The sequence below is a fragment of the Macrotis lagotis genome, chromosome 6 (genome assembly GCF_037893015.1).
Source record: "Macrotis lagotis isolate mMagLag1 chromosome 6, bilby.v1.9.chrom.fasta, whole genome shotgun sequence".
Classification (NCBI taxonomy): Eukaryota; Metazoa; Chordata; class Mammalia; order Peramelemorphia; family Peramelidae; genus Macrotis; species Macrotis lagotis.
In genome coordinates this window covers 159552086-159567271 of record NC_133663.1, presented here as the reverse complement: position 1 = coordinate 159567271, position 15186 = coordinate 159552086, and the positions used below count along the sequence as shown (strand labels likewise).

At 35.4% G+C, this 15186-nt stretch overlaps 1 protein-coding gene across 3 annotated transcripts in view; it reads left to right on the top strand.

The window, feature by feature from the left end:
* Positions 1-15186, top strand: part of ABCC4 (ATP binding cassette subfamily C member 4 (PEL blood group)) — a 273974-nt gene that overhangs the window by 234490 nt on the left and 24298 nt on the right. For all 3 annotated transcript variants that reach the window (XM_074191906.1, XM_074191904.1, XM_074191905.1), the window contains 2 exons: positions 13393-13565; positions 13932-14037. In XM_074191906.1, the coding sequence (XP_074048007.1) occupies positions 13393-13565; positions 13932-14037 (279 nt within the window). The remainder of the gene's footprint in view (positions 1-13392; positions 13566-13931; positions 14038-15186) is intronic.

Genomic DNA, 15186 nt, shown 5'->3' with positions numbered 1-15186 from the left:
AAGCCCACTGCCTTGCAAAAAAAAGAAAAGGATAGAAAAGAAAAATCCTTATTATCTAGCCAACTCATTGTCTTCACCCACTTAACCTCTCAATTCTCAACACTTGCAGTCTGACACCCAGCCTTATGCATCAGCAGAAACTGTACTCTCCAAAATTATCAACAGTTTAATTTCCAAATCCATTGGACTTAGTCCTCATTTTTCTGTTTTCCCTAGGCATACTGTTGACCAATCTCTAAAACATTCTTTTATTTCAGGATTTTCATTTTTTGAGCACTCTTTCTAAGATTCCTTTGCTAAATCATCTTCCATATCCAATCCCTTAATATTGGGTATGCCCCTGTTCTCTTTCTTGTGTTCTTTTCTTCTCCCCTCTCTTACTTGATGACCATAAGCATCTTTGGATTCAAGTACTATCTCCAGGCAGATAACTCCCTGAGCTACAGATTTATTTCTAGTCTTTCTCCTTAGCTCTCATCCCTTATCATCAGCTATGTCATAACTAAACATCCAAAGGCTAGCTAATAAAATTAATCTAGGCAAAATCTGTTATATCTTTCCTGATGCTTCTATCTCATATTACCTGTTACTGATTATCTCTTCTCTTAGTCATCACATTGTGATTTGTTCTATACTCCTCTAACACACGATATGTAATATATATACCTAGCATATATTATGTTACCTGTAGATAGACTCTATACCTGAATAACATCCAAATTCAGACAGTGAGAGGAGATATATATATTATAAATAGGCACTGTGCCTGTCCTCATGATACTTACAGTCCAAAAGGAGGGATGGAGTTTAACTATAGGTAAGTATAGTAGATGATATATGTATATATTACATATTATGTGTATTGCTCCTTAGAAATATTGAAAATGGGGGTAGCTAGGTGGTGCAGTGGATAGAGCACTGGCCCTGGAGTCAGGAGTCCCTGAGTTCAAATCCGGCCTTAGACACTTAATAATTACCTAACTGTGTGGCCTTGGGCAAGCCACTTAACCCCATTGCCTTGCAAAAACCAAAAAAAAAATATTGAAAATGACAGAAATGTTAACATAAAAATGAAATTTTAAAATGTCTTAGTGGAATTCAAACAAGACAGTGATTAAATATCTAATAACCAGGTTTATATACTTGTAAAATTAAGTGGAATTCAGAGCTAGAGAATTTGTCTTTCTTCAAAACCTATTAAGTACCTAGATAGGACCTTAAATACATTCCCTAAGGATAATCAAATTCCTCAGGTTTCTTCAATTCTCTGAAAACTGCTTTATGGAGAAGGAAGTACTTGAACTCATGTAACCCATGTTCCATGATCATATTTCTTTTTCTTATCATTATATGCCTTCTTTGTTATATTCATAGTTCCCTTCTTTCCGTAAATATATCCTAAACCATAATAGTATAATAAATTTTGTTCATCATGTACTGATAGTCTAGTGGTTTTGATACTTTTATCAAATTTACTGGAGTAGACCTGATCATTTTAAAATAATACCATACCAGAAAGTCTGACCAACAATCTATAGTGTTATCATTGGATTGGAATACATTTAATTAAAGAATTTTCAGTTCCTTTCTGAGATGATGATGAGTTCAATTGTCATTCTATCCCCATTGGACAGCTTAAAAGAAATTGTACTGTTTTTTTGCTAATTCTCAAAGAATTCAGAATTTTAAAGCTGAAAGGATCTGAAAGAGACAAGTTTATAGCTTTCATCAGGGCAAAATCCCTACCCAATTTCTTTTTTCTTTCTTCTTCTTCTCTCCTTTTTTACCTCCCTCTTTTTCTTCTCTGCTTCTCTACCCTCTTCCCTGTCTTTTTACTACAGAGATCATATACAAATACAATGAAATCTAGTAGTACTTGGTTGTAATGTGTCTAAGGATTAAAAAAAAAACTTCCTAAATCTGGCAATTGACAATTTGACATAGTTTCTCAGAAAAATGTCTACAAGATTTCACAGGAAACAAGGTAGTAAGCCCTCCAGAATGACATTCTGAAGATGCAAAAAGGGACTTGTCAAAGAGACTGTCAGTGTATAAGAAACCCAGCTATTCTTTTGAAACAGAGCACAGATAATTGCAGATGAATCCCAAGCATGGCAAGCTCCAAAAGAATAGCATCAGGAATCCTAAAGTTCAGAATGAGCAAAGACTGAAAGCTAGGGAAGCACAACCAAAAGATAAGAAATTTTAAAGCTTTATTGGGGTCAGTGAAAGAAAGTATAGAATCACTTGCAATTAATTTAGAATAGTACTAATAATGTTAAATTAGAAAATTATTGATTCTCTTTAAAATATGAAAAATTAAATCAATTCATAAAGATAGTTTTATTACATTTTCAGAATTTTTTTTAAAAGTGTTATAATGGAGGGGCAGAGCCAAGTTGGTGAAGAAATGGCAGTGACTTACCTGAGCTCTCCCCAAAACCTCTCTGAACACTTTTAAATAATGCCATAAGGGGCTGCCAGTACAATAGATAAAACACCAGCCCTGGAGTCAGGAGGACCTGAGTTCAAATCCAACCTCAGAGACACTAGCTGTGTGACCTTGGACAAGTCACTTAACTTCATTGCCTTGCCCCCAATTTTTTTTAATTAAGTAAATAAATAATGCCATAAAACAATTTCTGGAGCAGCAAAACCCACAGAAGGATGGAGTGAAATAATCTTCCGGTCAAAGACAACCTAGAAGGTCAGCAGGAAAGATCTATTGTACTGGGTGAGAGTGGGACAGTCATCTTAGGTCATGCTAGCAAAGACCCAGCTTTGGGAGCCACTGAATCAATAGCAGCAGCAGCTGCTTCAGAAGCTCTCAGGGTATAGACAGAGACAGGGGTCCAATAGCTGTTCAAACAGAAATTACTGGGGATTTTTTTGCTCTCACTGAGACAGGACTCTCTAGCTTTGTCCATACTCAGAGCTAGGTCAAAGCCTGGGTCAATCCCAGAACTAACACATTAGAGCTTGCAGCCATGGTGGAGCAGGACCCTCACTGAAAGAATGCTTATGGTCACCCACTGACCAGAGTACAGGTTAGGAAAGTAGCAAATACTTCTCCTTAGGAGGGAACTGAAAACTTACAAGTCCATAGAAATTACTCTGAAAACAGTTGCACAAAACCCCTGAAGCTTAGGACAATGCAACCTCTACCTTGGAAGCAGAGCCATATTTTATCAGAGTTTTGGAGCAATTAAGGAAATGAGCAAATAACAGAAAAAGTTTCTGACCATGGAGCATTACTGTGGTGATAAGGAAGGTCAAAACATACACAGAAGAAGATAACAAGATAACAAAGCTCCTACATTCAAAGTCTCCAATAAAAATATGAATTGAGCTTAGAACCTAGAAGAGCTTAAAAAGGTTTTGAAAATCAGTTAAGAGAAGTAGAGGGGAAAATGGGAAAAGAAGTTATGCAAGAAAATCATGAAAAACAAGTCAGCACCATGGTAGAGAAGACACAAAAAGATGCTGAAGAAAATAGCACCTTAAAAAACAGACTAGGGCAAATGGTAAAAGAGACACAAAAATTCACTGAGGAAAAAAATTCTCTAAAAAGTAGAACTGGACAAATGCAAAAGGAGGAAAAGAGCTCATTGAAGAAAATAATTCCTTAAAAATTAGGATTGAGCAAATGGAAGCTAGTTCATGAAAAATCAAGAAACAATAAAACAAAAGCAAAAGAATGAAAAATTAAAAGACTGTGAAATATTTCATTGGAAACACAACTGTAAAATGGATCTAGGAGAGATAATTTTAATATTATTGTACTGCCAGAAAGCTATAATAAAAAAAGAATCTAGACATCATTTAAGAAGTTATCAAGGGAAGGGGGTGGAGCCAAGATGGTGGCGTGAAGGCAGCATTTCCTGGAAACTCCTTCCCCCCAAAACTCCAAAAACCATCAAATTATGACTCTAGTCAAAATTTAGAACCCACAGAAATACTTGAGTGATACAATTTCCCAATCCAAGATAACTTAGAAGTTCCATGGGAAAGGTATGTTTCACCAGGACTGGGAGTTGGAAAAAAGCCCCAGCTATAGGGAGCCTAGACCAGTCCATGAATCACCAGGGGCAGCTTGAAGGGGTCGTAAGAGAACTCTGCTACATCAGAATACATGTGGAGTGAGGAGCTTCAGCCACAGAGCCTGCAGCAAGAATCAAGGGGGAACCAGCCTATACATCCAGAGCACAGCCTACACTCACATCCATGTTGCAGCTTGACCTTCCATACTAAGATAGCAGGGACCCTCCTCACAGGTCCAGGGCAGAGGGGATTGCTTTGGTCATCTACATATCAAAGCACAGGCAAGAGAGTGTAAGACCTTGGAGGAATAAAGGTCCCAGTGGAGTGTCCCCAAAAAAACCCCAAAGCCTTGGAAATATGGCAAATTAGTCTTGGGCTGAGGAAATGAGTAAACAACAGAAAAAAGAAGAATCTGACCATAGAAAGTTACTTTGGTCCCATGGAAGATCAAAACACATACTCAGATGACAACAAAATTGAAGCTTCCATACCCAAAACCTCCAAGAGAAATAGAAAACGTGCTCCGACTATGGATGAGCTCAAAAAGGACTTTGAAAAGCAATTAAGGGAAGTGGAGGAAAAATTGGGAGGAGAAATGACAGCAATGCAGAAAAATCATGAAAACCAAATCAGCAGCTTGGTGAAAGAAATACAGAAAATACTGAAGAAAATAATATATTAAAAACTAGTTTAGGCCAAATGGAAAAAAGCAAAACAAAAGGCAAATGAGGAGAAGAATGCCTTAAAAAAGCAGAATTGGCCAGCTGGAAAAGGGAATAAAAAAGCTCTCTGAAAAAAAAAATAGCTCCTTCAAGTGCAAAATGGAACTAAAGGAAACTGATGACCTTGAAAGAAATTAGGAAGAAATAAAACTCTTCCAAAAAAGCCAAAAATTAGAAGAAAATGTGAAATATCTCATTGGAAAAACAACCGACCTAGAAAACAGATCCAGAAGAAATAATTTAAAAATTATTGGGCTACCTGAAAGTCATGACCAGGAAAAGAGCCTAGACTTCATTTTTCTAGAAATAATACAGCAAAATTGGCCAGAGATCCTGGAAGCAGAAGGTAAAATAGAAATTGAGGGAATTCACCAGTCACCTCCTGAAAGAGATCCCAAAAGACTTCCAAAAATATTATAGCCAAATTCCAAAACTTGTAAGTCAAAGAGAAAATACTAAAAGCTTCCAGAAACAAACAAGGAACTACTATGGCTCCATAGTCAGGATTACACAGGATCTGACAGCATCTATATTAAGGGCTCGTAGAGATTGGAATATGATATTCCAGAAGGTAAAATATCTTGGTTTACAACCGAGAATCAAACTACCCAACCAAACTGAACATCCTTCTTTCAGGGGAAAAGATGGACTTTAAATGAAACAGGGGACTTTCGAACTTTCCTACTGAAACAGCCAGAGTGAACAGAAAGTTTCATCTTCAAGTACAGGCCTTTGGTGAACCATAGAGGGAGTGAAAGTGAAGGACTAACTATGAGGAACTTAATGATGTTGAATTGTTTGTATTCCTGCATGGGAAGAAGATATTGATAACTCATATGAACTTTCTCATTTATAAGAGCTGTTAGAAGGAGTGTGTGTGTGTGTGTGTGTGTGTGTGTGTGTGTGTGTGTGTGTGTATACAGGGCACAGGAAGGAGCAGAATATAATGGTATAATATAGTAAAAAATGGAGTCAATGGGTGATAAAGGGAAGTACTGGGAGGAAGGGAAAGGAGAGGAAGACAGAATTAAAATATTTCACATAAGAGTCAAGAAAAAGCTTTTTTCAATGAAGTGGAAAGAGGGAAGGCAAGGGGGAAGGAGTGAGCCTTCATTCTCATCAGAAATGGCTCAGAGCGGAAATAACATACACACTTAATAGAGTATAGAATTCTATCTTACCGTAGAGAAAAATGAGAAGAAAGGGATGGGATAAGGGGGAATGGGGGGAGGGAAGAGGGAATAGGTGATAGAAGAGAAGGAAGATTGTAGGAGAGGGTACTCAGATACAACACACTTTTGGACAGGGCCAGGATGAAAGGAGAGAGAAAATAGAATAAATGAGAGTGGAGGGAAATACAGCCAGGAAAAGCAACTGTGGGAAAAATATTGAAGCAACTTTTCTGGTGGACTTATGATAAAGAAAGCAGCTCAGCCTAGAGACAGAGCCATTGGAATATGAACACAGACTGAAGTACATTCTCTCTCTCTCTCTCTCTCTCTCTCTCTCTCTCTCTCTCTCTCTCTCTCTCTTATTATTCTTGACGTTTCTAATCTTCTTTGGAAGGGGAGAGGGGGTTATGTTTATTCTCATAACAAAATTATTGTAATAATATAAAATAAATAAACCAAAAAAGAAGTTATCAAGGGAAACTTCCCTGATATTTTAGAACTAGATGGTAAAATAGAAATTGAGAGAATCCACCAATTACCTCCTAAAACTCCCAGGAATATTATAGCTAGGTTCCAAAGCTTCCAGGTTAAGGAGAAAATATTGCAAGCAGCCATATTTAGCAGCTTCTACATTAAAGGATCAGAAGGCTTGGAATATGATATTCCAGAGGGCAGAGGAGCTAGGATTACAATCAAGAATCAGCCATCTCACAAAACTGAATATTATCCTTCAGGAGAGAAAAAAATGGATATTTGATGAAATAGAGGGGTTTCAAACATTCTTGATGAAAAGAACAGAGCTGAATAGAAAATTTGACTCAAAAACAAAAGTAAAGTATATAAAAAAAGTAAACAGGTAAGGAAAATCATAGGGTACTTAAGTTTAAACTACTTATATTCCCTACATGGAAGGAGGATACTTATAACTCATAAGAATTTTCTCATTATTGGGGCAGCTTTACACAGACAGACAAACACACACACACACACACACACACACACACACAACTACATAGATAGAGATATTTATATATCTGTATGCATGTATGTATGTTGAATATGAAGGGATGATAGCTAACAAAAATAAAATTATGGGTGTGAGAGAAAAACTTGGAGGGAGGGGGAAAGGGAGGGGTAGAATGGGGTAAATCATCGCATGTAAACAAGGCAAAAAAAACTTTTTCAGTAGAGAAGGGGGAAGCTGGATCAAAGAGGAAATAACATACACATTCAATTGGTTATAAAAATTTGTCCACAAGAAAGTAGGAGGGTAGTGGATAAAAAAATACAGGACAGATTGAAGAGGGAGGTAGTCCGAAGCAAAATACTTTTTGGGAAATACTATGAAAGGAGATGGAGAAGAGAATAAACGGGATGGGGTATAGGGTGAGCGAAATACAATTAACAATAGTAACTGGAAAAAAAATTTAAAGTAAGTTTCTCTGATAAAGACTTAAATTTCTCAGAGATAACTGAGTCAAGTTTATAAAAATAAGAATCATTCTTAAATTTATAAATGATCAAAAGATGTGAACAGTTAGATGAAGTAATCAAAGCTATCTATAATCATATAAAAATGCCCCAACTCACTATTGATTGCAGAAATGCAAATGAAAACAATTTTGAGGTACTATCTCATACTAATTAGATTGACTAATAGAACAGAAAAGGAAAATGAGAAATATTAGAGGGTTTGTGGGAAATTGAGATATTAGTGCATTATTGGTGAAATTGTCAAACTGATCCAACCATTCTGTAGAACAATTGGAACTCTGCCCAAAGGGTTATAAAACCATGAATACTCTTTGATTTAGCAATACCACTAGCAGGTCTATATCTCAAAAGAGATAAAAAGGGAAAGAGGAAAATAATTTATATGTACAAAAATATTTATAGCAGTTCTTCTCTGATAGCAAAGAATTGGAAATTGAGAGGATTCTTATCAATTGGGGAATTGACTGAACAAATTGCGGTATGTCATTGTGATGTAATACTATTGCTATAAGACATAATGAACAGGGGGCAGCTAGGTGGCATAGTCGATAGAGCATGGGCCCTGGAGTCAGGAGGACCTGAGATCATATGTGCCCTCAGACACTTAATAATTGCCTAGCTGTGTGACCTTGGGCAAGTCACTTAACCCTACTGCCTTAAAAAAAAAGAAATAATGAACAGGATAATTCTCACAAACATCTAGAAAACCGAGACAAAGTGAAATGTACTGGGTACAAAGTAATAGCAATATTGTAAGGTGATTTTCTGTGAATGACAGCTATTTTCAGCAATATTTTGATCCAAGACAATTTAAGATGAAAAATGCTAGCCATCCTCATAGAAAGAACTGTTAGTGTCTGAATCCAAATTGAAGCACACTTTTTTTACTTTATTTTTCTGGGGGTGGGGGGATCTATGTTTTCTTTCACAACATGACTAATATGGAAATGTTTTGCATGACTACACATGCATAGTCTATGTCAAATTGCTTGCCTTCTCATTGAGGGAGTTGGGAGGGAGGAATTTAGAGAATTTGGAACTCAAAGTTCCAAATAAATTTTAAAAATTGTTTTTATATGTAATCGGGGATAAATAAGATGCTAAATAAATTTTTAAAAGAAAATTACATTTCCAAATGTATAGTGAAATTCAGAAAGAATGAAATTTGACGTATAAAAATTCAATTTTATGTACCTTTTAAGGAATACAAATTGGAAAGATTTGTACATGATTCAATTTGTGCCCTAGAATTTATAAGGAATGTGGAGAATTGCAAGAAAACATAGGGATAAAAAATAACACCTGCATGGAAAAATTAAAAGCATTGGGGAATATACAATTTGAAAAAAAAGAAAATGCAAGTTAGGATATTAGAATTTTAGAAATTAGCAACCTCTTAAAGTTACCTGACCCAGCTTCATTATTAATCCTGTCCTGTTTCAAATTAATATTTTCCCTGTTAATGAAATGACAATCTCCAGAACTGTGTCCTCAAGGAGTTTATTGTCTAATAAAAAGCTATAAGACATGAACACAAATCCCTGTAATGTGATGGAAAGACCCAGGTGAAGAAGTGGACACAGGTGTGACCTTTAATAATTTAGCCCACAATTATACATCTAATTAATGACAAAACTAGAACTAGAATGTAGGCTTCCAGATTGAATTCTTGTACACTGCCCTGTCTGTTATGGCTCCCTGTGTCTCCCCTGTAGCTTCACTATTATCAGATATGTTAGTTACTAATTATTCTTTTTCATCAAAAATATTTGATGGTAAATAATATAGCAAGGGTTACTTAGAGCTTTTAAAACTCCCTTTGGAGATCTTGGTGAATTCCATAGGTTCTAATCTATTCATGATAAGTGGACTAATGACACTGTTAACAGCATTCATTCTAATTGATGGAAATGGACATTGTCTAGTTCATCAAAGGAAATTTATTTCAAGTATATATGATAAAGGATGTTAGTTTACCCTATGTTGTCACCTGTGTTGGTCCTAGAGAGAGAAGATAAACTATTTTATAAAATTGCATGATCCAGAATAATTTTTGTGGGAATTATCAAAGTTTTACTTTCCAGCAGAAATACCGTGAAGCAAGGTTCCAGGAACTGAAATTCAGTTCAGTTTCTAATTTTTGGTGTTTTGTCTCTTTTTAAAAAGAAAAGTGAGGGCGACTAGGTGGTGCAGTGGATAGAACACTGGCCCTGGAGTCAGAAGTAACTGAGTTCAAATCCAGCCTCAGACCCTTAATAATTACCTAGCTGTGTGGCCTTGGGCAAGTCACTTAACCCCAATGCTTTGCAAAAAAAAAAGACTAAAAGAAAAGAAAAGTGAAATAGTACCATTTTACGTTGTCTTATAATTTGTATATTCCTTTTAAAGTTTACAAATTACTTTCATAGATATAAGGACCACTTTGGCGATGTTTAGTCATTTCCAATTATGTCTGACTCATTTTAATCCTGTTTGGAGTTTTCTTGGCAAAGATGCTGGAATGGTGTGTCATTTTCTTCTCCAGTTCTTTTTACAAATGAAGAAACTGAGGCAAACAGCAGTAAGTGACTCAGTGAGTGACTGAGATTAGATTTGAACTCTGGTCTTCTTGACACTAAACCCAGTACTCTATCCATTGTGCCAACCTAGCTGCCCCAGAACCTTTTTACAGATAAGGAAACAGAAATAAAATGATTTTCTCACAGTCATATAGATAATAGATCTCCTGATACCATGACCAGTGTTCTTTCTGCTACTTCCCTAAGAACAACTCATAAGATACTGTTCTGGAGAAAAGTATGTGCCATTTAACCTAAACCTGTGTTCTTATTTTTTGGAGCTTTAAAAAAGATCCTGACTCTGAGCAGACTTTGAAGATGAGCTTTATTATTTCTTAACTATTGTGTGGTTAGACTAGTTTAGCTTTATACTTTCAGTTTTTGTTATTTGTTATTGTAATTGTTAGATGCTTTAGCTGTCACTATTATTTAATGAGTTAGTTTGTTGACACCCCCTAGGTTTCCTATATATAATTATTATGTCAACTCTTCAAGGACATGGGAAGTCCTTTGGCCTTCTTAGTCCAAGCACCTGTAAGGCCATGCACATGAGCCCTACAGAAATATTTGTTGAATTGTTGAACTGTAATTGCCTAATGACTCCATTAAAACTGTCTTCTAAAACACATATTTATGGAACTATGCCATCACACTAGTGGTAGCCCATGAAATCATTCTTGGAGATTAAGAGATTAGTTACCTGTAAACCACAATTTTATGAAGATAGAATTACCATAAACAGGGAACAGTTCGTATAGCTCAGAGGGAATGACATATTTCACTTCAGAACTATATATTGTACTTTATTACTTATATTTCTTTCCTCAGTCGACTGATGTATTACTGAAGTCTCTGTATTTACCTTCTACCCCCTTGACCACTGTTGAGTCATCTTACTAACATGTCTTCTAGTACTTTGTTTAGATGGCCCCAACCCTCTTCTCTCCTTCCTCTTTTCCTTTCTTCCTCTTTCCCTTTCCTTCCTTCTTTCCTTCTTTCTTTCCTTCCTCACTCCTCTTTTCCTTCCTTTGTTCCTTTCTTTTTTCCTTATTTCCTCCTTTCTTTAGTTCCTTCCATCTTTTCACTCTTCCTTCCTTTCATTCTTTTTTCTTCCTTTCTCTCTTACCTTTCTTTTTTCCCTTTTTACTAATTGTTTTCCTTTTATTTCTTCTAGTTCTTTCATCTACATCTGTGGATTTATAAATGTTAACCTCATACCTTTAATGCACTCTCTCTACATCTTTCTACCTTTGGAACCCCATCTCCTTAAGCAGCCAGGTAGAACAATGGTTAGAATACTGGAGTCAAGAAGATTTGAATCCACTTCTTGCTTCAGATACTTAATAGTTTAGTGACCCTAGGCTGGCCACTTAATCTCCCTTACCCTCAGTTTCCTTATTAAAAAGTGGGAATAATAATGATAATAATAATAACTCCTGATTTCACAGGATTATATGAGATTACATGAGTAAAGAGTGTCACAAAAAGGGCTATTAAAAATCCCATGTTCCACAGGAGGCCTCTTCCAACCTCTATTAATTCTAGTGACTCTCTTTTAATAAACAAAATAACAACTTATCCTGTAAAATGAATATTTATCTGTTTGAACATATTTGTTTGCCTATTGTCTCCCCCATTGAACTCCTTGAGCACAGGTACTGTCTTTTGCCTCTTTTAGTATCCCTTTTACTTAATAAGGTAAGTATTAATAAATTGACTGACTAATGCAAATGAAAACTTATATGTTATTGTGTTATTCAAGACAAATCAAATGCTGCTGCCACTTTCAGTCTGCTTCCTAATTTCTCTATTTCACTGTCACATTCTACAGTTATCCCTTCCATATCATGGGGGTTAGAGGCAGTAAAATTTTTTTGGCCCTTCCTTTATATTAGATATGTTTTTATTTTTTCTTTTTCTTTTATGGGATGTTTACAGTACCTTATTGTAAAATTGGGGTTAAGTATTTGATCCTGGCTCTGTGTTGTCATCTGGCCTTCACAAAGCATCTAAAGCTTCTACAAAACTCCAGAATATTTTTCATTCAATTTCTTATGCCAACCCCCAATCCTGATTATCAAAATTTAATTTCTTAAACTGATCTCTATATCAAAATCATAATGGGAAAAGTTTTGATGTGGAAGAGATAACTGTATCTACTTCATATTAACCTGCTTATCTGTGTATATAATATCTCTCTGATCCTATCACCCTAATCCTTTAATAATACTTACCAAATATTTGCTGGACACTAGAAATATAGAGGAGAAAGTGAAAACAACCTTTGCCCTCAAAAATCTTATATTTTTCTGAAAGAGATCTATGTGGAGAAAGCACTAATGACTAAGGTTAGGAAAGGCTTCCTGTAGGAAGTAAAACATGAGCTAAGCCGATTCTTGAAGGGACCTAGGTGGTACATTTCACTCCTGGGGGGATAAATAGTCCATGGGAGAACCATAGAAAGAGCAGCAAGTATTTTGGTTTGGGTGGAAAGGAAAAAAATGGTCAAGTACAGTAATATTAGATAAGCCTAGAAAGGTAGGCTAGAGCTAAGATTTTGAATATTAAGTCAAAAATCCTATTATATTTTGATCTTTGTATGAATAGAGATAATGTGGTCTTCATCTTTTACTTTTCCTCATTGCCCAGCATAGTGCATCGACTACAAATACATATATATATATATATATATATATATATATATATATATATATATATATATATATCTGATGTAATTTAATTTGTTAGGCTCAAAGCATTGGAGAAGAAAAATGCACACTTGAAATTTATAAATGGGACTAAAATTTAGAGGGTTCCCCAAAGAAATCAGGCAGTAAGTAGATCTCATGAAATAATATTTAACTTTTTTCTTCTTGGAAAAATATCTATTTCTAGATAAAAGTATATTTTGAAGCTATTCAGTTTAGTAATCTATCTGTCAAAATACATAGATATTCAGAGACCCACAGGCCCTGAAGTTACTTTTCAAATAAAACATAACATATTTTTCTCACACTGAACTTAAGGAATTCTTATATAGTGTTTCAAAAATGGAATTGGCATGGCCTATGTTAGCATGCGATAGAATCATGAATAGGCTTGTAAAAAGATTGAAATAAATGTTATGCTTGTTGATATTTGTCAAAAGACGTATCTAAGTTCCCATTACATTTATTCTCCAAAGTAAAAAATAAAAAATTTGCCTTGACATGTCAATACTCTGCCTCGTAATTAACTGTTGGGAGTAACCCTCATAGTCACTCAAGCATTTGTGGGCTAGGGATGACACGAGCAACTTACGGCTCCTGAAGTAAAAATATCTTTGAAGATACCATGGCTGATTGACATTATTTCTTCAGTAAGAATTAGTTTAGAAAGTCATCCTTCACCTTTATTTCCCTGCAGGTACAACTTAAAGAAACTATAGAAGATCTTCCAGGCAAAATGGATACGGAATTGGCAGAAGCAGGATCCAATTTTAGTGTGGGACAAAGACAGTTGGTTTGCCTTGCCCGGGCTATTCTCAGAAAAAATCGAATATTGATTATCGATGAAGCAACAGCCAATGTGGATCCAAGGTACAGAAATAAGGGTCTTGCCATTATGATACAGTATTTTTAATAGTATAAATGAATGATAAAAGTATTATGGTGGCTAAAATGCTGTTAGTGCTTTTTCTGGAGGTTGTACAAGCCACCTTTTTTAAGAAATGTAATTATTTAATTTGTTACTTAGATAAAAATTTCTGCCATTCTTTAAAAAACAGTTTCTTAGTCATTATTCTCCAACCCCAATCTTGGTTTTAAAAAGTAGACATGTTATTATTTATTTTTATAAGAGGACCTTTCTCCTCTACACAACTAAAATATAATATGCTTTCATATTATTTTCTCTTTTTTCTTTGGCATTTTCTCTTCTTCATTGGATTTTTTGTCTTATTTCAGGACAGATGAATTAATACAGAAGACTATTCGAGAGAAGTTTGACCAATGCACTGTACTGACCATTGCACACAGGTTAAATACTATTATCGATAGTGACAAGATAATGGTAAGAGGATTATATATTTGCCATTTAGCTTTCATTTTTTTTTTGATTACCTGCATACAGAAGGTGCATAATTATTTACTAGAATTTATAGACTGTTGTAACAACATTTTACATACCTTTTCTCATATCATCCTCAAAACTCTTGTGAGGTAGGTTCTGTTATTAGAGATAAGGAAACTTAGGCCAAGAGAAAAGGTTCACCCAGGGAGACACATAAATATTGAAGTAGTAAAAAAAAAAAAGCAAGATTTAAACCCAGGCCCTCTATAATGCCAATTCCAAGACTGTTTCTATTCTCCCTGTCTTTTCTTGAAAGCATCATAATTCATAATTTCTGACCTTTATTCATCTTAGTAGCTTGTGACTTCTGGACTATTTTTCCTGACTTATTGGTCCAAATTTTAATAAAATTATAAATTGATTATTTTAGGCCAAGTATACTAATCAAAGAAATAAAAGCTGAAAGAAAAATCTATGACTATGGTCAAATCCTTTTCCCTGATAAACACTGGGACAGATATAATTTTCTTTGGGTTTATCACAGGTATGTTATATAGAACTTCACACTGATTGGCAAGAATCGTGGGGGCGTGGAATGGAATGAAGAAAGGCTGGCATTTTTCTGACAAATCTATGTTGTCAACTCTTCATGTGACATCAGTAATATTGTTGCTAGGCAATGCCCAGTGTGACTTCTTAAGCAGTTTTATCATCATTAACTATCACTAATTTACTAACTAACCTATTTCATATAAAGCATCCAGTTGGAATCATTGATGACTGCATCCTGGAGGATAATCCCCAAGTCAAGTCCATCAGTGAAACCATGATTTCCCAGTCACCCCCGCAAGCCAGCATACCCATTGTAAATGGATAGTGTTAGGATGCCCAAGCCACATTGGGTGGTGAATTGAACTAGGTTGAATGTGAGAACTCAAGATGGGTTTCCAGATGCATTTAATTTAAGCACAGCTTTCAGCAATATGTCATAACCAGACTGCTAGAAACCACCAGCTGAACATTGTTCTTCTGGACAGTAAGATCAAAGCAATGGCATGACCCTTCCAGAACAGAAAATAAATGCTAACAATTCTGAAAAAAAATAGAGGTGGCTTTTAGATTCAAGACTGACCTGGAAAATTATGCACA